This window comes from Epithele typhae (genome assembly GCF_022376455.1).
Source record: "Epithele typhae strain CBS 203.58 chromosome Unknown BXZ73scaffold_60, whole genome shotgun sequence".
In the NCBI taxonomy this organism is placed as follows: Eukaryota; Fungi; Basidiomycota; class Agaricomycetes; order Polyporales; family Epitheliaceae; genus Epithele; species Epithele typhae.
Window position 1 is genome coordinate 210,561 of NW_025954251.1, and position 20,131 is coordinate 230,691.

Genomic DNA, 20,131 nt, shown 5'->3' on the forward strand with positions numbered 1-20,131 from the left:
CATGGTTAGAGGGTGCGTTTGCGTCGCTTCACAAGCTTAGGCTTTTGCAGGTTGATTTCGTGCCTTCTGGTGTGTATCTTCCTTCCCAATCAATCCGAGTTCAACCTCTGAGTCTAAATATTGCATTCACAGCACTGGGGTCATCATCCGAACTGTACGGGCATCCCACTCCAGTGGAGCATCTGACCATCTCTCGGGACGGGAGGTGGGCAGCGAGCGTCAGCATAGCACTCTCAGCGGACAGAAATATCCTTGCGCAAGAATCAGTCATAATCTGGGACGTTCGCGCCGGAGGGAGACCCGCTTTACAATGCTGGTATCCCATATCGAGGCGAGCCTCGGACCGCTTTGCAAGTGGCGCCCTCGTCTTCTCCCCGTCAAACACTCGCCTCTTAAGTCGTTCCCATAGTCAAATCGCCACTTTTTGTCTCCCTCCCATTGAAAAGGAAGGGAATGGCCCTGAAAGCAAGCCCCGGAAAACGGGAATCGTCAAGGCAGCGGAGCCAAACGAGATCGTCGCCGCAGGCTGGTCCCCGGATAGCGCCCAAATCCTCGCCCTGACGGACTCGACGGCCCTTCATGTTTGGGATGCGGAAGGCTTGACCCTCCTTCACTTTATTCGCTGTCCTCCTTTCCCGGACCCACTTGGCAGGAGGGTTCGTATGTCAATAAATCCCCCTTACGTTCTGATCCACCTCACTGGCATGTTGAATCCGTGGAACATCCGCAACCACATCCATGTCGTCGATCTGGTTTCAGAAGATATCAAGCCCCGTTTGATCAATCACCGAAGCCATTACGATGCCAAAGCATATGCGTCTCAAGCCGTGCTGCGATGCGACTCCGAGCGGGGCGACTTCCATGTGCTCGCACTGCCAGAGGAAGGCAGTACCCTCATGGTGGACCAGTGCGGCGAAGAAGCTTCTACGGCACCTCTGGTGTTCTCACCACTCCATGGGCTCACTCCCAAGGCTTTATCCGCCGATGGCACTCGCACGTTGTGTCTTGTAGACGCAGCGAGGCCTTCCGCCGATCATCCTCCGGCTGCTTCCCCGCAATTCTGCGTTGTGGACACCGCTACCGGGGATATACTGTCGGGGCCATTCGAAGGCGAGCTGCCTCCGGTAGTCATTGGTGAACACCAAGTTATGAGTATTGGGCAGTTTGGGAACTTGCAACACAGTCACGGTTCATCGTATCGCGGAGGATGGTTTTGGAGCGTGACGCTATATGGCAGGCTCTATCGAACTCCTGCCTTCGACGATGAACAGGACGTTCGTGAGGCGCCAACAGCGGAGCAGGGAAAGAAGGAGGGGAAGAAGGAGGGGAAGAAGAAGGGGAAGAAGAAGGCGGCGAGCTTGATCAAGGAGTCCAGTAGCTCCGTGGAGGAGTCGGGGAGGGCGGTGCGAGTCGCAGTCGCATACGACGGGTCGATGTTCGTATGGTCGGATTGGGACGGGAGCGTGCATTTCCATCGCACCGTAGGCGGCGTTTGAAACCTACAAAGGTGGTACCTCGACCGCGCCATGGCACGGTACTGAATTGCAGATCTTCTTGTTACTGATGTGTGTTGACGCAGAATTTAAAAACACCACGGAAATACCTAGTCTTACCGTAGTACTATCCAGCACCACATGTATTTATGCACCGTCGACTTGTGCGGTCGAAAGCTTTCTTGTAACTGCAAACTCCTCTAACAAGTCTATGTCCCACTATTACTTGGGCCCAACCCTGACTCGAACACCCGGTCCTCCTTCCCCCGCGCGCCGGCCCCACGACTGTCCACCAATCAGCGTGCCTTGACGGCCGCACCGACGGCCGCCTCCTGCCTTTCTACAAGGGCTGCGATTCGCGCAGCCTTTTGGCCAGCGTGACGCGCAGGCTGACATGCCTGTCCGCGACCATGTCGGAACCGGGGACAGAATCAAAGAGCACTGACGTATCGGTGGATGGTCGTCTTCTTCGGTTCATTGGGCCATTACTCGGGGAAGCAGCCGAATACCGGGCGTGGTATGCTGGCTATGGCGGCGGGTCAGCAGCAGAAACGCCAGGAAATAGCGAAGACTTATCATCGAGAGGCGTGGGGTCTGGCGGGGCCGATACCGGAGCAGTGAACGCTACACCTACACCACGCATTGGTAGTTGACTGTAAAGGGTTAACATAGAGCGTGACAAAGAACATCGTGCAGTTAAGACCGAGGTGGTCTGCGATGTGTCCAGTCTAGTACCTGATCGACATGGCGCAGCTCTTCCACATCCGACAACGCGTACCCGTCCTCACGCACAAACATACCTCCGCACCGTTCGACGCGAAACGCCACTCACAGGCATCTGCGGTTATGGTCGTTGGGTGGGGCCCAGAGGAAGATCGTGCGTGATGATGACCTGCCCAATCAGTAGCGCGACTGCGGGCACCATCGACGCGCGGAAGCGACCAAACGAGTCCGTATACCGATACGGTCTCAACTCGGGAGCAGACGAGTAATCGAGGTTCGCCCAGAAGACCCGGCGAGTGTGCGCGCGACTTCTCCCTACTCTGCGTGGTTAGCATGAGGTACGACAGCGCGAGTTGGACGAGGCAAAGAGAACGCACTGCAAGCTCCTGCGGGGGCTTCCAGGTGTGCCGTACTTCCGGCGTCGGACGCTCTAGATCGGGTCTGTATCGGAACAGCAAGTTGAGCTTCTCCAAGAGCGGGCATGTTCGCACGATAGAAGACAGGATGTCTTGCGCTGGATAGTGCGGGACCGCGTACTCGACTTCAAGCCGTACAAGCCTAGAGGAATTAGCGACGAAGGATCGTGGTGATCGCAGCGGCAGAGGGTCGTGGTGGCACGATGCCGTTCATGCGGGGGCCAGGCTGGTGGACCTGAGCGTAGTGTGGGTTTGAGAGTAGGGAGAGCGTGCGGACAGACGGGGAAGCACGCAGTGTCGCTCTCGGTGAGGGGAAGGGGGAGATATAGCTCTTCCAGATCCGGCCACGGGAACTCTGATTGAGGGATTGTGGACGCGACGGTAAGCCCAACGCGGTCGTCTTTGAGGTGAAGCTGAAGATTGAGCGTGCGGAGCTTGGACATGTTGGCGAATTGTGATGCGTACGATTCGGTCAGCGGTTCCTTTGGGCGACCGGACAGCTTCAAGAGGTTCGGCCACCGCAGGCGCTTCAAGACATCCAAGGGGGCAGACGCGACGGTGAGTTCGAGCGTTTCGAGGGTCTCGCACACGGCCTTTAGCAGGACGGATAGAACCTCGACCTCGAGGGGAGCTGGGTGGTCCTTGTACAGGGGATACCGATTGAGAGCGTACTTGAATGACTTCAAAGGGGCGATGGTCGTGAACTCGAAGGCTTCCGTCGGAGTGAGCCTGCCGAGAGAGAACGCGGCGGAATGTACGCAGAGTTCTCGGAGGGACGGGGCAGAGAGGACCACCTTCAAGGCCAGCCAGGGAACACCGTGCTGACCGACCCAGGGCATGGATGTCGTGACGGAGTAGAGGTTGGGCATGCGTGACAGAACATGCGTGAAGTGAGGGGGAGGTTTGAGGACACCACAAAGCCGAGGATTGGTAGCGCGACTACGTTTTACGCCTCACCGCGTCGACGTCCGGGCATGCGCACGTACTAAGAGAGAGCGAGTTTCCTGATCGAGAGTAAGATTCGCAGTTCTCTGAATGAAGAAGATAGCTGACCGAACGTTGCCACGGAGCGCAGACGGGACATTGCACCGATTCTCGTCCGGTTTCCTGAGGTTGATCGAAGAGCAGTCGGAGGACAGGGAGAGTAGGGAGAGCTCTCGGAAGTACTTGGAGGTTCGGTAGAGAGACTTGAGGTCGCGGAGGGACTGTGCGCAAACTATTTGGACCAGAGGCAACAACAAATCCTCCTTGAGCATATGGTGAGAGGGGCGAAGAGGAATTATGTTCGAGACTCACATGTCTAGCCGACTTCAAAGCTTGTACGCAGTGTCGTGGGTCAGTGCAATGACTTGAACTCTTAGGCGGAACTTATGGTTTCGATTGGCGCATGTCGCGACACTGGAAAAAGAGATCACACATCGGTCCACAGAGTAGAAGAGCACAACGTGCCTGGCGCGGATCCGACCAGCGGTGTCGCGGACGAGAGCGTTGGAGCGAGGCCAAGCGGTGGCTTCCGCGCTTGCCCTCCTACCACCATCTCCGCCCCCCCTTCGTCTCAACCATCGCCACCTACCGACACACACCGGCTGCCACCAACAAGAATTGCTCTACCCTCTTCCGCGCTTCCACTACCGAGTTTATAACAGTGTCTTATTGCATCAATCATCCGATTTTGTTGTTACCGCGTAGTTTCCAACAAACCAGGGCCGAACCCGATCTCAGAGGGGAGGAGATTGTGAGTTCATGTCTTTTGCAGCGTCATCCTCTTCTCGTCACACCCACACTATATCTTTCTGAGCTTCTGAGGGGGAGTTTCGATCGTTAGGATTAGATCACGTGACCCGTCCCCTTTCCGAAAAGCCAAGGTTGAAACGTTTCAGACGGGTACATGCACTCGAGCTCATTTTCTAACGTCGTGATAACTTATTCGTGAGTTAATCAGTATACTTCTTGTGTCATTTCCCGCGAAACCTGTTTGGATTCAAGTTATGAATCAGCGGCGCTCCAGCAAGGTGTGTTCCCGTTACAACAGTCTCGCCGACCCCCCTGTACTACAATGGCGATCACTGAAACCCCATCTCTCGCACGCGTGAAAGTTACTGGTCCCTCATCTGGAAAGCTCGAATCTGAGCCCCTCCTTGTCTGCTTATGATGTCGGGCTCAAGACCTGAAAGCGCGCCAAAACCACAGCGCAGAAGGTCGACACCAAGCGTGGACACTTACCTCTTCCCCGTGGAGAAGGTGGAGAGACAGACGAGTCTCGTCGACCCTCGACTTCTGCACCTTAAGCTCCCCCGGACAGTTTGCAAACGAGAGGACGGGGGGCAACGCATCCTCGACAAGGAGGCGATGAGGACACGGGCCCGTGGGATCGGCCCGCTCATCGGCGAACGCCAAGTGCGGGTGGGCTTGCGAGCTCTCGTTGTATCCTTCGGAAATTCGCTGATCTAGCAGCTAGCCCAGGGCGAGCTCCCAGTCATCGCGCTGGAGGTGCCCGAGTTGACCATTGCGCTGTTGCTGGGGTTGGCCATCGCGCCGTTTGCGGAGTTGGAAGCATATCCTTTAGGAACGAGACGGCCCTCCCACAGAAAACGGACGTCCAGTCACTCGGGTACCCGTCGAGTGCCGCCATGACGGCCCCCGTCCACGTGTCGTTGTCTACACCATGCGCCGGGACCCCCACGACGAAAGCTTCGTCCGCCAAACTCACCGCCGCAGGCCATTAGGCAAGTATAATTACAGCCGTCCGGAAAGGTCTCATCACTAGCCGGTTCGCCATCGGTTTTTCACAAGGTGGTTCTAGTCTCATTGACCATAAGATCATTGTCGAGACCTGCAGTGCCATTAAACCTTCGGTCGGAGGGCTGGGATCCGGGGTGAGGAGCTGCGTTCGGGTTTCTTCCGATATCTCGCTCGCGCAGCAGCACGCTTACTAGCCATCCACTCCCGTTGTTCAGAGATCCAATCTGTCGTTTAGCTACATATCTCACATGTCAAGTGGTTCACTCCCGTTCGAACTTTTTGCCGCAAACAGCGACCGCGTGTGCCGCAACGCCTTCACGATATCCGCATACAGTTCCTCCGTGAGTTTCTGACATCGCGTGTCAGCCTCCAACCCTACCTCATTGAGAAAATACTATTACTCTCCCTCGCCGGCTTGATCTCGTCCATGAACCCGACCCCCGTCCTGCTCCACGTCACCGTACACCCCTCATCCCCGCCTTGAACTTCGCTTGCACCTCCGCATGCTCCACCCCACTATCGATGTCGTCGACGATCGCGGTCCGGAGCCCGCGCCGGTCAAGGCCCGCCGGCCACCCGTGTGAGCGTACGCGCGGTGTCCGTTCCCGCCGCGCGCAACAGTCGCGCCTTGCCATCGGCGGGATACGCAGACTCGGGCGTGAGCACGTAGCGCGTGCCGAGCACGACGCCCGCGGCGCCCAGGGTGAGGTACGACGCGATTTGTGCGCCGGTGGCGAGCCCACCTGCGGCGAGATCGGGGGAACCGGATGGGCCCAGCTTCGCGAGAACTTCGGAGACGAGAGTGGAAGTGGGAGGCGCTGCCGCGCCGCCGTGCCCGCCCGACTCGTTCCCTGCGCGCGCGGCGACGTTGCTCGCGAGCGCCGCGGCGAGGAGAGCGCGCCCGCGCGCCTCGTCTGTGTCGAGCAGCCAGCTGATGAATCCGACGCCGATCGGCGTGGGCGCGGTGTGCGCGAGGCCGGGGAAGGACGCACGTGCGGCTTTCAGCTTCTCGGGGGCATCGAACGCTGGGGGCGAGTGGGCTGGGTCAGCGAGTCTGGATGTGGGACGAACGCGCGGTGCAGTGTGGTAGGACCTGCACCGACGAAACCGAAGCCGCCGCGGCGCTTCACTTCGACCTGACAGACAGAGCTGAGTCTAAGAGTCTGTGCATGCGTATATGTACATGCTGCAAGGGCTGTGGGAGCCGCACCTGCCATCGCGGCAGATACGATCGGCACACAAGCACCTGGGAAACACACGGGCCGCCTCAGCAAGCAATGTCCGTGATTTCCTTTGCGTTGCACTCACCGACAAGGCTCGTCAGGTTTGTTTTGACTATTTGTTGCCGCCGCTGACTGTAGGAACTGATGACGAGATGGTCGACGATCGATGTGCTTTTAAGTGCACAGCAGCCGCGGGGCGCTGAATTCTTGGAAAAAGACTGCACTGAACGGAAACTCAGTCAACGTTTGCTACGTCCGAAGGCTAGGTCCGATAGAGACGGAAGGCCGGGCTGTCGAGAACCCGATGAAAGTATCCATGAGGCGCAGATTTGAAGCAACCGTTTGAAATCAGCACGTCCGAGTGTTACCGATTGTAGCTCACCTCCCAAGCACCACAGTATCTTGCTGGCAGTCCAGTCCCAAGAGTGATTATAGCACGTCGGCGCGGAGGAAATCTGTAGTCCGTCAACCAGTGACGTGCACCGGTCACATGGGCACCCCCCATGATCAGGAAGCTCGATAAGAACGCCTTCGAAGACCAAACTCCAACCACACGCTGCTCCCCGAATATCCAAAAAATGCCCTCACCTAGGTGACGATTTCCGACCATCTTTCACGCACGCTACAGAGGGTTCTTCACCCAACGTAAATTTCAAGATCTCAGCGCGCGAGACGTAGTGAGTGAACAGCGCCGGCTTGGTGATCTTTAGTATGGATATCTGAAGCGCTGCAGAGCACCTGAGTGATCGGCTGCCCGCCCGGGACTAAGCGACTAGGAGCGAGACACGCACCTTGGTAGTTCAGATCGATGTGGGTGTGTAGGAGCTCTTCGGAGACGGACCAGGGCCTCGTGCCCTCCTGAAATGACGCATTTTAGCTCTCATATAGATGTTAAGTACTGCAGAAAAGACCCACACTCACCACGCCGAAAAACCCGACCGAAAGTCTCATATGTAGCAGCCGTTTCTGCCTAGCGTGGCAACGAGCCTGACTGTGGGAAGAAAAGCAAGCGTGGGAGTGCGCGCCACCAGATGCAGATGGCACCAGTGGTGGCGACTTTCCGTCCGTTCCCAGACATCTCTGTTGTCCATCCCTCTCTGCCCTCACACATATTACTATTCATCTCCATCATGCAACAAACTCCCTTCTCTCACCTGGACCTCCCGCGGCTGCCGCTTCCAGTGGGTCCCGGTGCCCATCCTCGCTACCCTGGATACCCTGTTTTACTATGCCCGGTGGACTACGAAATTGAGCCAACGAGGCGTAGCAGGAGATTGAAGATAAGGCCTCTTGGCTGCCTGTAAGACAGTCACGGCTGTATCCTTGAAGATCTTTTCTTACCGTTGCTTGTACAGGCACAACGTGAACAATGACATCATCTACGAACTGATCGATCTCGTGAGTCGACAATCCCTCGACGACCTCAAGTCCCTCTCTCTGAGCTGCAAACGGCTCCGGGCTCTTTGTCTCTCCGCTCTCTTCTCCCGGTGCGAAGCCTCGTTTCCCGATCTGAACGAGGCTCGGTGGATCGTTCCACCTACGCTGATTCCTTACGTTCGGTGAGCATCAAGTTACCCATCGAGTCGTTCATTCCGTGGCTGATTTCAGCTCAGTCAGCTGACACTGACCTGTATGTGCCCGGACGTCGACTGTGTGCACAAGTTCAGGCGTCCTCGGCCCAGATGCACAACCTTCCCATGGCTTTGTGGCGTCTTGGAACCCCCGCCGTTCTTCAAGACCACGCTCGCACGCATGTCCAATCTCTCATCTGTCACACTCACTATGCCCTGGGCCGCTCGACACGGTGTTTCTTGGTCTGCTCTGCAGGTCATTCTCTCCGCCCCCACACTGCGCGAACTCAGCGTAATCGCCCTCACCTTTTCCCCAATCAAGGTTTCCCCCTCAAACATCTTCGAATGCCCTCGTCGTCTTGCTCCACTTACATCGTTCAAGTATCTCCTCTGCTGGCATCCCGATAATCATTACCCGCTTCCTCCGCACGAAACCGAGGCGCTCTCGGTTCTACTACAGGCGGTCTGCGGGACGCTCACGTCGCTTGAGCTCAACGCTGCGTCTGCACCGCTAGACACCATGGAGCACCTTCTATGGCCGCGCCTCCACACTCTCAAGCTCTCGGGGAACCGCAGAGATCCCCAATACAAACCCTACACGACCTTGTTCCGCAATATGCCCGGGCTCCGCGAGTTGGTGCTCGAGCTCCATCTGAAGCGCACGCCTCGCGTCGGGCTCGCGGTCCCGCGCGAACTTTCACCACGGCCACTTGTGTTCCCCTGGCCCCAGATGGAGCACCTGTACCTCCCGCTCCCGCTCCCGAGTAGCGACGACATGTACCGACAGCTTCCGACCTCGCTTCGTACCCTCTCTCTCCTCCAGTATCCGCACTACGCCCAGCGACATCAAGAATGCGTCCGGGTCAACTCCATCGCACCGGAGCGACCCAGCGCGGCCCGAGTCGTGCGGATCCTCCAACGCTGCGCCGTCGCCGCGCAGCTCACGCGACTCGAGATCGAGTACATCGTCGAGCTCAAGCCTGCCGTCGACCCGCTGCACTTTGTCGTGCACGCGTGTCCGCTTCTGGAGGAGCTCAAGCTGCTGCGATACCGGATCCAGCCGCCGCAAGATCTGGAGCTCATTCGGGGGCGACCAGATCTTGAGGAGCAGTTTGGCAGCTCGCGGAAGTGGAAGCAGCCGCACGAGCTTGCGGTTCGTCGTTTTCACGCATCCGTTCCTTGATAGTACTCATACTCACACCCCCACGTCACAGGCGGACATCGCGCGGATCCTCGCGCCACTGATCCACCTGCGGGTGTTTTGGGCTAACCTGGACTACGAGGGCACACCCCTGTTCGACTCGTTCCAGCATTCTAGTGACCTCCGCACGCTCCATAATGTAACATTGCCGACGGTGGCACAGGTGCTCGCGCGGATGATACCGTCCTTGGAATCGGTGTTACTATGGCAGCCAAGCAGTCGGTATACAAGAGGCCGATGCGCGTGGATGTCGTTCCGCGTGGCTAGGGGATCGAGCGTCGTCGTACATATTGATGGGTACAAGCTCGCAGACGTGGAGGAGTTGATTATCGCTAAGTAAATACCCATTGCTCTGACAGCACGAAGATTCTGTGATGTAAGAGACTGTTTTGATTATGAAAAAACGGTATCGTCATCAATCTAAACGTTGTTGGGACGCCGCTTACGCCGGGGGGTGCGCGAAAGGGGTGGTGTGAGGGGATCGCGTGCGAGGCCGTCGAACTTGCACTACGGGGGCGGCCCGAGTCGGCCCGGCGCGACAGAAGAAGACGAGCACGCGGAAGTGAGAGCAGAGGACATGCGAAAGCAGCTGCCGGCGGTTGTAGCGGGAATCTGGAAGGGTACAAGACGGGCATGTTAGTGGGGAGATGATGTAGAATAGTCTGCACGAACGCAAAAAGGAGGAAAAACGAGTGTAAATTAGAGGCAGCGCAGCGGCCGGGTCCTCACAAGCTATGATAGCGAGACATACGGAGGTGGTTGGTAACGCGGAGAAGGTAGTACCGAAGGAGCCGGGATATCTTAAACCGAGACCGAAGGGATCGGCAACGGTGCAAAGAGAGAGATGCGGGGCATCGAGGGATATGGAGAGTGTAGTAGTACCAAGAGCCGTGGAAGTGGGGAGGTCAAGGAGTAGATATAAGGCGTGCGGGGGAACGAGTTCGGAGCGATCTGTGCGAGAAAGCGGTGGGCTGTCGGCGAGCGTATCGACCCGTTGGGCCGCGCGCGTGAGCAGCGGCGTAGTGGCGGCGATGTCGGCCAGTGCGCGCGTCAATGTGCGCTGTTGCGCGGGGCCTTGTCAGCGACCGCGCGCGGTGCGGGTGTCGGTAATGGAGCGGTTGGTGTGTGCGGCGCGGCGCGGGCCAGTGGGTGTGCGGTTGGAGTTGGTTCGCATCGTGTGGTTTGTTACGATGCGCGCGCCGCCCACGCGTGACCGCGTGGCGTGCGCATCAACGTATACGTTCCAAGTACAACGGTGGCGTCGAACGAAAGTCAGAGAACGCGGTCTCGAGCACCGCGTCTGTTGAAATGCAAAGTGTACAACGATTCTAGCCTATTCGCGTCGCTATCTGTCCTACTGAACTATTACCCAGCATGTTCAACCGCTCGAGGAAGACGATGCCGACCCGCAAGAATCGCGCTAGCTTCCTCGCATATCCCCGTCCTCGTTGACTGGCCTCCCCTGAAATTCAACCCTACTAAGAACGAGTGGAAGAAATTCTGTATTTATTGAGTCAGAAATCCTTGAGGACACTTATAGTACGCAGTGAGTGCGATTCATGAAGTACTCACCAAGCCAAAAATGAAAATCCCGTGATGCGGGTAAGGATGAGGAAGTAGCACGCCCTGCCTTGGAGTACGATTGTCCTCTGGCTTCGGATCCATAGCCAGGAAAGGAAACGCCGGACCGCGTACACGGATGGGTTGACCACCAGACGGACCTCTGAAGGTAATCTCCACACACTCCGGGTCCAGCGTGTGTTCCTTCGGGATACGATATGGGCCGGTGCGCGAGAATTTCTCCAAAGTTTCACGGGCACGAGCAAGAGTTTCAGGCGAGCTTCGAGTGTTATCCAGCTCCTCACTCTGGGGAAAGCGAGGGAGGTCACTGTTGGCACTGGAAGTCCCCCAGAATTTTCGTAGGCACTCAGAGACGCTTCGTGGCAGATATGAAAGCGCACTCCCTGCCATGAACATCGCGTATCAGCTCTGTAGAATATACAATCTCAAGATCACAAACCTGTATCGAAAAGAACAGATATTCCATGTCGGCAATCCTCTAGGCTTAGAAGCTCCGTCGGACTCTGAGCTCGGTGGTGGCCGTTGCGCTTCCACAGTATTCTTATGGAGATAACCTGAAATACCCATCCATATTCCGGAAAGCGGGGGCAGCGAGGTATCATATCACTCCAAAAGTCGTTTCCCACGAGGTGCGGGAACCCATTGACTGAGATGATTCTGGAAACATGAGTATTAACGAAGCCGACTAATCTTAGAATGAAACTGCACTCTCACCCTTTTTCGCCGCATTGTGTCCTCTCGTTGTAGAACATGTCGATGTACACCCACAACCCGTATCCGGTCTATTTGAGCGTGAATACGAGACGGCCAAACTAGAAGGGAAGTGTAACTTACCATGTCTCCCCTTGGAATGCGGTCACGAATTAACCCCCAAAGCGTCTGAGTGGAGATAGGATGTCAGTTGGATGTGCAGACCGACGCCTGAAACATGCTCACAGGAGCAGCTTCCGTATTGTGCTGCGTATATTCGAAGCATTTCTGAGTCCTATAGATACCGTATCCAACTTAGCACTATGCAAGGAATAAACTAGTCTTGAGTGAACTTGACTTGCCATGCGGGACCCGCTCCTGCAATGCCGTTAATCCCACTCAAATCCATGTCTTCAGTCATTGCCCATGCAACGGCCGGCTTGAACGATCTAAATATGAGCGGTTCTGGAGCAGAGACCCGCGAAGTTTCATCCCGAAACGAAACAGAAGGAAGAATCATAGTCCGTCTCGCAAACTCGGATGTGTCCAGACCGAGTACTACAAGTTGGTTCGCGTCACCCATTCAATTGCCACGATAACAAGATTTCAGACTTACGCGCACATCTTGACCTGCTGTAATCTAGTCCATAGATAGCCACACCGTATTTGACATGTGGTACGCGATCCAAGGTACCGGGAGGGTGCGCGTGATTTTGGAGGGACTCGTGGATCGCAGCCCGGTTGCCGGGCCGGGTGCCGGCGCTCGAAACGAGTTGGTGAAAACTCATATGCTTGTGAAGATCGCTGGGCTTGACTGCGGTCAGCAAGTGTCCGCCCCAAGATCCACGGAACCATCTGGTATCAATATGTATATCAATGTACTTATGAAAATGATGACGCCCAAAAACACATACAAATCTGTGGAACCTGTTCATCAAACGAGTGTTAATTCCGGTTCTTCGCCATTTAATACTAGAAGCTTGTCTTACCCGTGTCAAAGATGAGGTGCATGCGCCTTTCACCGGGCTTCTTATCGCGCCCCAACATGACTCTATCGGCGTATCTGTTGAGATCCTTTGGGTCGATGCTGGAGGGCTGCGGAAACGCCTAAAAAGTGTTCAGAACGTTCGATACATCGAACGCACAGATTGATAATACCAGACTCACACAAATGAGCATGTAGGCATGGAGGGAAGGCTGGTTCAGAACCCCTTCAGGAAGGAGGGTGAACTCCGCATGTTGAGGCACAGGCTCCCCTCGAAGGACCGGTGATTGAATGTGGTGTGGCTTGCTCGTGTTTTGGTGTTGGTTTTCTCGTACCATGTTCGAAACGTCTCTTGACGAAGCGGCACCGGGGGGAATGGCGCTGGTTGGCTGAAGATCCAAACGCGAATCTCCACCGTAGCCGCCGCGCCGTTGTCCTGCTAGTACATCGCCAGAACTATGGCGTGTATCCGGACGCCGCTCATAGTAGCTGCAGCCGCGCGTATCAGACTGTGGACTGCCCCGCACTTCAGGAGTGTCTTCGGGAGGAACGCGTTGGGATTTACTACCCGAGTGACGGCCCGTTCCGGAGGGTTCGTAGTAGTGGCGTGTGTCGTGGCGTCTATGACTGGAGTCCCGTGTACCAGCAACGTCTGTGGGAGGAGCACCCGGCGGGGGCGCCCTGCCTGAATGGCCCTCGTATCCACGGAGTACGCTGCCTGAGCGATGGTGTATATCCGAACGCTCATGCGTTTCAAGGGACTGGCGACGACCCCGCACTTCGACAGCGTCTCTGGGAGGCACGCTGCTTGAGCGATGGCCCGTGCCCGAACGCTCGTAGTCCCGGCCGTCCCGTACGCCGCGCGCGTTCGCGGGAACAGCATCCGGGGTTCGACTAGCTGGGAGACGAAACGGACGCGAAATTCCCTCCTGAGCGCGCGATACGCTGCCCGAGCGATGACCCGTCCCCGAACGCTCGTGGTCGCGATCATTGCTGCTTGAGCGACGATGGGGAAGAATGCGATTGAAGAAATTGAGCATGGAATCCGGTGCCCGACGTCCAAAGCGGGCACCACTGGGAGCTGCAGCCGGAGCTTGACTGCTCGCGCGATGACTCGCGCGCGGCGCACGATCGGACCCGCGCGGGGCCGGTTGGGGACGGTTATCCGAGGGGGTGGGGCCAGCGCGTCGCAGAAATTTGTGGTCAGTCTCGCGACCAGGACGCTCTTGCGCATCGGCTGTTGGATAGTGGTGGCTTCTCGACCTCGTAGCGCCTTGCTCGGGAGTCGCGTTTTGACCGCCGGTGTGGGCGACATGCTGACCCACGCTTTCCGGGGCGCGACGCAAGCTCGACGCTTGCGCAGGAGTAGTTCCAGGATGCATGCTCCCGCGAAAGATCGGCGTGAAAACAGCGGCCTGATGTAGAGTCGGACGGAACCGGGTGGGGTCGAGACTGAACTTGTTCTGACCATCGTGGTAATGCCCAGCGTCGCCCTTCAGAATGTGCGTTAAAAACGTTCAACAAGTAGAACAAGCATAATATTCACCTGTGGATTATCGAACGACTTATCCCGGGGATAGCTCTGTGTAACAGGGCTGCCAGAGACCTCGCCATGACTCGAGGACACGTTCAAAGCAGAGACGGAGGAAGCGATCGTGTCCACGGAATAATTTACAATGGACAGCATGGCGAGGACACCCATGCGGCTCATGTCGGCTGCAAACTTCAAACGTAAAATCAGCATTCGATTGTCCCAGACGAATAGATATAGGCTCGCCATTTGAGAAAAGTTGCTTCCCGGAGCAGGGGGCACCAGTTCCATGCTGTAAATCCGTGTCCCATTCGTAGAGCCGGAGGGTTGGGACGTGGTGGGTTGAGTGCGACGAGGTGGGGGACCCAGTGGAGCACCGTGAGGTGAATACATGGGGACACGAAATGTGGGGAAGGATTTGTGGGCAAATCAACAGGGGAGTTTGGTTCGAAAGTAGCATCAGTACCCGTGTTTTTATAGGAAACGTTCACGGTGGAGTGACAGATGAATGCTTCTCTGTGACTGGCCAGCGATGAGCGTGAATGCTGAAGGACAAGACACGACGGCGAGTGCAACCACGTTGATTGTACTCGTATCCGTGCTTCCATCTGCTAGAGAAACCCTCGGTTTCTCACACCGTGCTTCTGCGCTGATATGATCGCACGGACACACAGGCATGCGACGACACTTCTCCGACCACAAACAGAAAGCCCGCGAGTCACGTACAGACTCCAGAGTGATATCGCTGAACACAGAATCGGCACAAGCCACATCATGATCAGACCTCCGTGGACGGCGGAAGTAGCTCAGGCCCGTGCACAAGAATCGCGAAATACCTGGTTCGATGTTCGTAGTTGACTTATTGTGGCATCATCACCACCGCGCAAAAACGGAAAAACGGCAACAACAAACAAACGGAGATCAAATAGAAGGCATACTGTTGTCATGTCCAACTTGACGATTTGGGCGCATGCTACTGCCCGCTGGCAGGACGGCGTACACAGCGAAGGCTCGGAACCGTCGTCACTCAGTACTAGTAACTAGCAGTACTGCCATGTCACATAGAAGTCAACATGATGCAGGCGCCAAGTGGTGAAAACTCACCGGCGTGGGTCAGATAAGCAGAAAAAAGGTGCGTCCGTCGGATTGTCCTTGTCTCCGCTCTGAGGCTGATCGGGCTGAGTGCTGAGTGCTCGTGGTGCAGGCACCGCGCGGGTGACGGATCCGAGTCAACTCGGGAAGCGCCAGAGCTACGTGGAATCCGAGGCGCTGAGTCAGCACCGCAGCGATTATCTCGGATGGCGCCCGCGGATCCGAACCCGCGTCCTAGGACAAGAGACCACCTTGCATCCGTCTTCTTCGACTACGGGTTGATGAAGTTGCCTATATTCGGACTGAGGGCAGTGCGGTTCGTCAGCTGCTCCTAGGGTGGGCCCACGCCATACGACGAAGCAGTCCAGTTAGGGACTTTGTGGGCGCCCATACACAGAAGGAGTCAAGCCTGGGGCATCCCAACCAAGTCACGTCGCGCCCATGTGGTATCTCGTGTAGCGTCCTTGTCTCAAAGACGCTTCTATCAGGAAGCGTTCGATTGGTCCTGCGCTAGCTTTCCAGGACAAGATAGTACAACAACTCTGCCTATCCGTGATGATTGTTCATACATGGCGAGCACCGATTCACAGCGTTCCCTGAATATAATCATTCAATAAACGTATTCCAAGCCTCGGCGGAGAAGGGTATCGCAGCAACGTCTCTGTGATCGAGGCCTCAGGCGGAAAGTTCGCGCGCAATGTACCATGGCAAGCATTCAGGCGCGTTTTGCTTGTTGTACGAAGCCATGGAAGCGCAGTGCGCGGGTGGCAACTTCTAAATCGGTGCCCGTTGGGGTAGGGAGAGGGACCTTGCGTCAGGCCAGTCTCCCCTGGTAACGGCACGATTGCGCAAATAACGTGCGCCCGGGGGCCCCGGACTCCCAGCACCCTAACGGACTGGTAGGGCGGAAGCGTGGGTGCGATACTGGCCTGCAACGCCTACTAGATCAGCATGTACGGGGAGTGCGAGGTATACGGGCGGTGCGTACCGCGAGAGCATCTAGCGGCGTCCACGCCCCCTGCACTTCACCAACACGAAAATTGCAGCAGAAAAAAAGCGAGTGCGGCTACGAGTAGGTTACGTTGAACGTTGAACTGTAGATGGAAGCTGTCTTCGACCCTCTACATACCCGCAGATAGGGGACGTCTTATGACGGGTGATATACGGGCTAGGATGACGGAATTTGCCCTGCACGCCAAGTTGGAGGATGAGCAACTTTATCGATCCAACAAGGACGGATATCACCCACAGTTGTGGAGCGGGTGCGAGAAATTGGTAGAGGGTCCCTCGCGGCTGCTCAGTAGACTTGCAAAAGACCGAGCCCGGTGATGGAGTGGTACGAGCACTAGTTCATAACGTAGACGATCGCGGCCGAGGGTGGTATATCCATATAACCTTGCGCATAGTTGTACATAGTGATACATACACGTTCCTGCCGAGTACAATGTCGATACAAATTCCGATGACAACAGTAGTCGACGCACCCATGGTATCCATCCAACAGTCCAGCACGCATCCTTTCAACCTATCCCCGTCCGCTCTGCCCCTTCATCTCTGCCAACAGCGCCTGCACATCTACCTCCGGCGCGTCCGTGGGTGACTGCACTGGCGGGGTCTCCGCCTGCCGGCTGAGGCGGTTCATCTGGTTCGTAGTCGGCGGTACGACCGTCGGCGCAGCAGGAGAACGTCCTAGCTGTAGGTCCGCACGTACGCGGCTCGAAGGCCCAGCGCGGACACGCCTTGATGGGCCCCCGGCGTTCCCGCTGGCAGGCTGTGAGTTGAGGTCGACGTTGGGGTCGACTCGAGTTCGTGAGCCGCCGGGCGTCGGCCGTGAGGAGAGCGCAGGGCGTGAGGTCGGTCGCGGGAGGTCACTGGGATGCGTGTCGCGCGATGACTCGCCAGTGACGACGTTGATCCACGGGAATCTGATCGGCGTGGGCCAGCGGGAATGATCGAAAGGAGCTCGGCCCTCGCCGCGACGCGGGATGGGAGGCTGGTCGGGAAGGCGCTGGTGGACGGGGGACTGGGCTTGAGCCACGCGCGAGAGGCACTAGGACGGTGAAGAACATACCACGAGCCTGAACCGGCACACCTGGAAGCCGCTTCGACCGGTGTCCATCCACGCCTGTGCATAAAGAAGGAAGAGCCCTTGAGCACGGGGACGTAGCAAGAGAAGAGCGGACGCACCTGCTCCACGGTGTACAGGCCGTCGTAACGATACCCAGCGGCCGGCGCATATTTGGAGTTAGACTGGAAGCCTCGGACGACGCGAACGGGTTTCCTCGTCGTCACCGACATCTACACGCGGCATGCATCGTTGATGGGGGAAGGACGTGTGTAAGCCTTGGACGCACCTTTAAAGCCGCATTTGATCCATTCTGCCAGGTCTGATCACAACTCTGAGGTCCGTCTCGGGGCTGTATGGTGGGGGAAGCACTGAGACGACTCCAATGCTGAGAAAAGGGAGAGAGACCTACCGCTTCCCCGTTCTTGGTGATGCGGCCTCCTGCGCCGGTGTACGTCCTGGATCGATAGCAACAAGTTGAACGGGGGTGAGGGTGAAGGGATGCAGGGACTCACAAGCTGTCGCCTTCGTCCCGGTCGTCCTCATACCCTCCCGACATCACGATGCTCGTGCAGCCCTTCGACTTGGTTCCCGAGATCCCAGCCATGGTCCGCTTGTGGACCGCCGCGCGATACAAGCACGTCCTGCAAGACGGAATAAGTGCCTGCAGTCACCGCGATTACGCTGGGAACTCACCGGCTAGCAAAGGTGGACAGTACGGGCACCTGCTCAATGGCTCCGAACTCGTTGCTGTGATATAAGTCAATTATGTACGCAGAAGCTCTAGATAGGACTAGCACGCACGCAGGTATAATCTGTTCAAAGTCGGGCTGCACATGGGACCACGTTCTGGATCCCTGCGGCGCCATGTTAAAAGCTGGATGGTCGTCGGGGAGGGGTATCAGGAGAGGGTTGATGTTGAGTGCTAAGCAGTCCGCTTAAAGTCCGTGAGCAATCCATGTTGAGTGCGAGTCATGGCGCGTGTGAAGATGACCTAAGCGAACTGAGTCACATCAAGAATCCAGAGCGAGAGGTAGCGAGATGCGGAGGATGCGGGAGGATGCAGGTGGTGGGAGGTGAAAAGTGAGGCGTCGAAGAAAGTGCGTTCGCTAAGGTGTGGGCCCAACCCAAGGACGACCGGCGCTTCGGACTACGGAGGCTCGACGGCGAGCGTCCAGATCGACACCCTCACGATGCGTTTTACGCCGATATATTTCGGGCACACCCAAGGCTTTATGCGGAGCGCATGGATAAGGAATTACTTTTACATGAGAGAAAACAGACTACACTTGGTGTTCCTACATTCCGGTGAACGTCAACTAGATCGCCGCAGGCCGGAACACTCGAGCAACGGAAGAACGGCGCCTTCGATCTCGGCGACGGTTGACAAAGCGTCCTCACAGGCCTGATCGAGAGGGAGCCCTCTTTCTGGTGGACAGAGGGCTGGTGATCTCGAGAGGAATGACGGGCGGAGGGAACCCCAGCGCCCCGCCAGACCAGGTCAACTCCAGAACTTCGAGCACCATCTCTTCTTCGGTCAGCTCCCGGTCGCCATCGTCGTCTTCTTGTTCCCCAACAGGCACTTCCTCCGGCTGCGCGGGCGCGGTCGCACGCCGAGAGCCCGCCCGCGACCTCCCGCGGACCTCCCGAACATGGATCTCGCCAATGATGCGCTGCCACTTGGCCCGGTCGGTGAGCGCAATGTTCATGCGCAGTTGCGCGAGACGGGTTGCGGCGGCCTCGCGCTCGAAAGTGCCCTCGGGTCTCTGGGACAGCCTCCCCGAGTCGATCCAGAGAGGATCCTTGGGTTTCCAGTCGCTGGGAAACAGGGGTGGGTTGCGTCCGGAGAGCACGCTGAGAAGGATATGAGTGAGAGCGAGCGAAGACATAGTGCTGCACATACTGGGCATGTTTCATGTACTGGAGATGTCTGCCAAACAGCGTCGACGGCAACGGAGGATGGTCTGGCGAGAGCTCACCCCCGAGCAGAGGTTTGAGAGATGCCCGGGTACTAGTCATAGCACGAACTGGGACCGACAATGGTGGTCAGTATCGACAGCCACGACGAAAGCGTGCCAACACCTTACCGTTGGAGACCCCAGCTTCTTCGGCGCTCCGGGATCTGACTTTGTGGAATTGAGGCATCGGGAGTGGGACACGTGCTAGTCCCGACAAGGTGAATCATCAGGAGTGGGCGAGGGACATTGGCACATACTGGGGCTGGGAGAGTCAAGGCGGATCTCGGTGAGTGCCTCCGCGGGGGTAGCTCCCTCGTGCCAGGCGGTTTTGTTGTCGTCGAGCGCCGCCCCGCAAAAATCAAACTCTTGCAGCCCGCTTTGCCCTTCGCTGTCCAAAGGTACAAGGGGCGTAGTGGCGGGCAAGCCTTCGCCTGGCTCCTTGACGCGTAGCAGTTCATCGGCTGGAGAAATGTAAGACAACGTAAACAAACAATACAGAATATCGGACCCACCCAAGCTTGAACCACCGGCGGGCCGATATTCCGTACATTCGGGGGGACCAAATCTCTGCGGGTTGTGAATCGCACCACAGCGCGGGGCCCGGTTTTCACGACCCGTGTTCAACCTATGCGCTGAATTGAAGGTGCCCATGCCGGTGAGAGAAGGGTGTGCGGCCTGCAGGGATATACGTCAGCCGTAGGAACCAAAGTCAAGCAATGTAGCGTAGATGATCGAGGTGGCCATTGCGAGGCCGCGCAGAAATCCCCAAGCGGACGGTCAAGGTGTATTAATATCACGTGACCTCATCAAACAGACAAAAAGTTTCCCCTTAGACGAGAAGAACGACCAAACTCATGGGT

General features: G+C 57.0%; 7 protein-coding genes across 7 annotated transcripts; 2 read left to right on the forward strand and 5 right to left on the reverse strand.

Moving 5' to 3' along the window:
* Positions 1–704: 704 nt before the first annotated feature.
* On the forward strand, positions 705–1,496 carry BXZ73DRAFT_80473 (uncharacterized protein; the record flags this gene model as incomplete). The annotated part of the gene is made up of 1 exon (XM_048023289.1): positions 705–1,496. One exon carries the CDS (start codon positions 705–707, stop codon positions 1,494–1,496), a length of 792 nt encoding a protein of 263 aa, XP_047874112.1.
* A 1,438-nt stretch (positions 1,497–2,934) lies between these two features.
* On the reverse strand, positions 2,935–3,564 carry BXZ73DRAFT_13542 (uncharacterized protein; the record flags this gene model as incomplete). Its single annotated transcript, XM_048017484.1, has 1 exon — positions 2,935–3,564. A coding segment is annotated over one exon (630 nt), but the record flags the coding sequence as incomplete, so codon positions are not given.
* A 2,368-nt stretch (positions 3,565–5,932) lies between these two features.
* BXZ73DRAFT_80475 (Nitronate monooxygenase-domain-containing protein) lies at positions 5,933–7,796 on the reverse strand (the record flags this gene model as incomplete). The annotated part of the gene is made up of 7 exons (XM_048023290.1): positions 5,933–6,414; positions 6,585–6,620; positions 6,683–6,738; positions 7,219–7,324; positions 7,389–7,455; positions 7,519–7,563; positions 7,752–7,796. 7 exons carry the CDS (start codon positions 7,794–7,796, stop codon positions 5,933–5,935), a joined length of 837 nt encoding a protein of 278 aa, XP_047874114.1.
* Positions 7,797–7,959: 163 nt separating this feature from the next.
* Positions 7,960–9,351, forward strand: BXZ73DRAFT_52741 (uncharacterized protein; the record flags this gene model as incomplete). The annotated part of the gene is made up of 2 exons (XM_048020863.1): positions 7,960–8,156; positions 8,211–9,351. Coding segments are annotated over 2 exons (1,338 nt in total), but the record flags the coding sequence as incomplete, so codon positions are not given.
* Positions 9,352–10,883: 1,532 nt separating this feature from the next.
* Positions 10,884–14,549, reverse strand: BXZ73DRAFT_80477 (uncharacterized protein; the record flags this gene model as incomplete). Its single annotated transcript, XM_048023291.1, has 11 exons — positions 10,884–10,892; positions 10,942–11,333; positions 11,390–11,607; positions 11,665–11,732; positions 11,785–11,794; positions 11,887–11,935; positions 12,257–12,495; positions 12,555–12,567; positions 12,630–12,747; positions 12,808–14,118; positions 14,172–14,549. 11 exons carry the CDS (start codon positions 14,547–14,549, stop codon positions 10,884–10,886), a joined length of 2,805 nt encoding a protein of 934 aa, XP_047874116.1.
* Positions 14,550–16,773: 2,224 nt separating this feature from the next.
* BXZ73DRAFT_105094 (PUA-like domain-containing protein) lies at positions 16,774–18,182 on the reverse strand (the record flags this gene model as incomplete). The annotated part of the gene is made up of 8 exons (XM_048016132.1): positions 16,774–17,256; positions 17,320–17,373; positions 17,436–17,546; positions 17,603–17,665; positions 17,726–17,771; positions 17,829–17,957; positions 18,010–18,063; positions 18,118–18,182. 8 exons carry the CDS (start codon positions 18,180–18,182, stop codon positions 16,774–16,776), a joined length of 1,005 nt encoding a protein of 334 aa, XP_047874117.1.
* A 528-nt stretch (positions 18,183–18,710) lies between these two features.
* BXZ73DRAFT_80479 (uncharacterized protein) lies at positions 18,711–19,922 on the reverse strand (the record flags this gene model as incomplete). The annotated part of the gene is made up of 5 exons (XM_048023292.1): positions 18,711–19,167; positions 19,217–19,340; positions 19,401–19,475; positions 19,529–19,732; positions 19,784–19,922. The coding sequence occupies 5 exons, from the start codon at positions 19,920–19,922 to the stop codon at positions 18,711–18,713; spliced, it is 999 nt and encodes a 332-aa protein (XP_047874118.1).
* Positions 19,923–20,131: the final 209 nt, after the last annotated feature.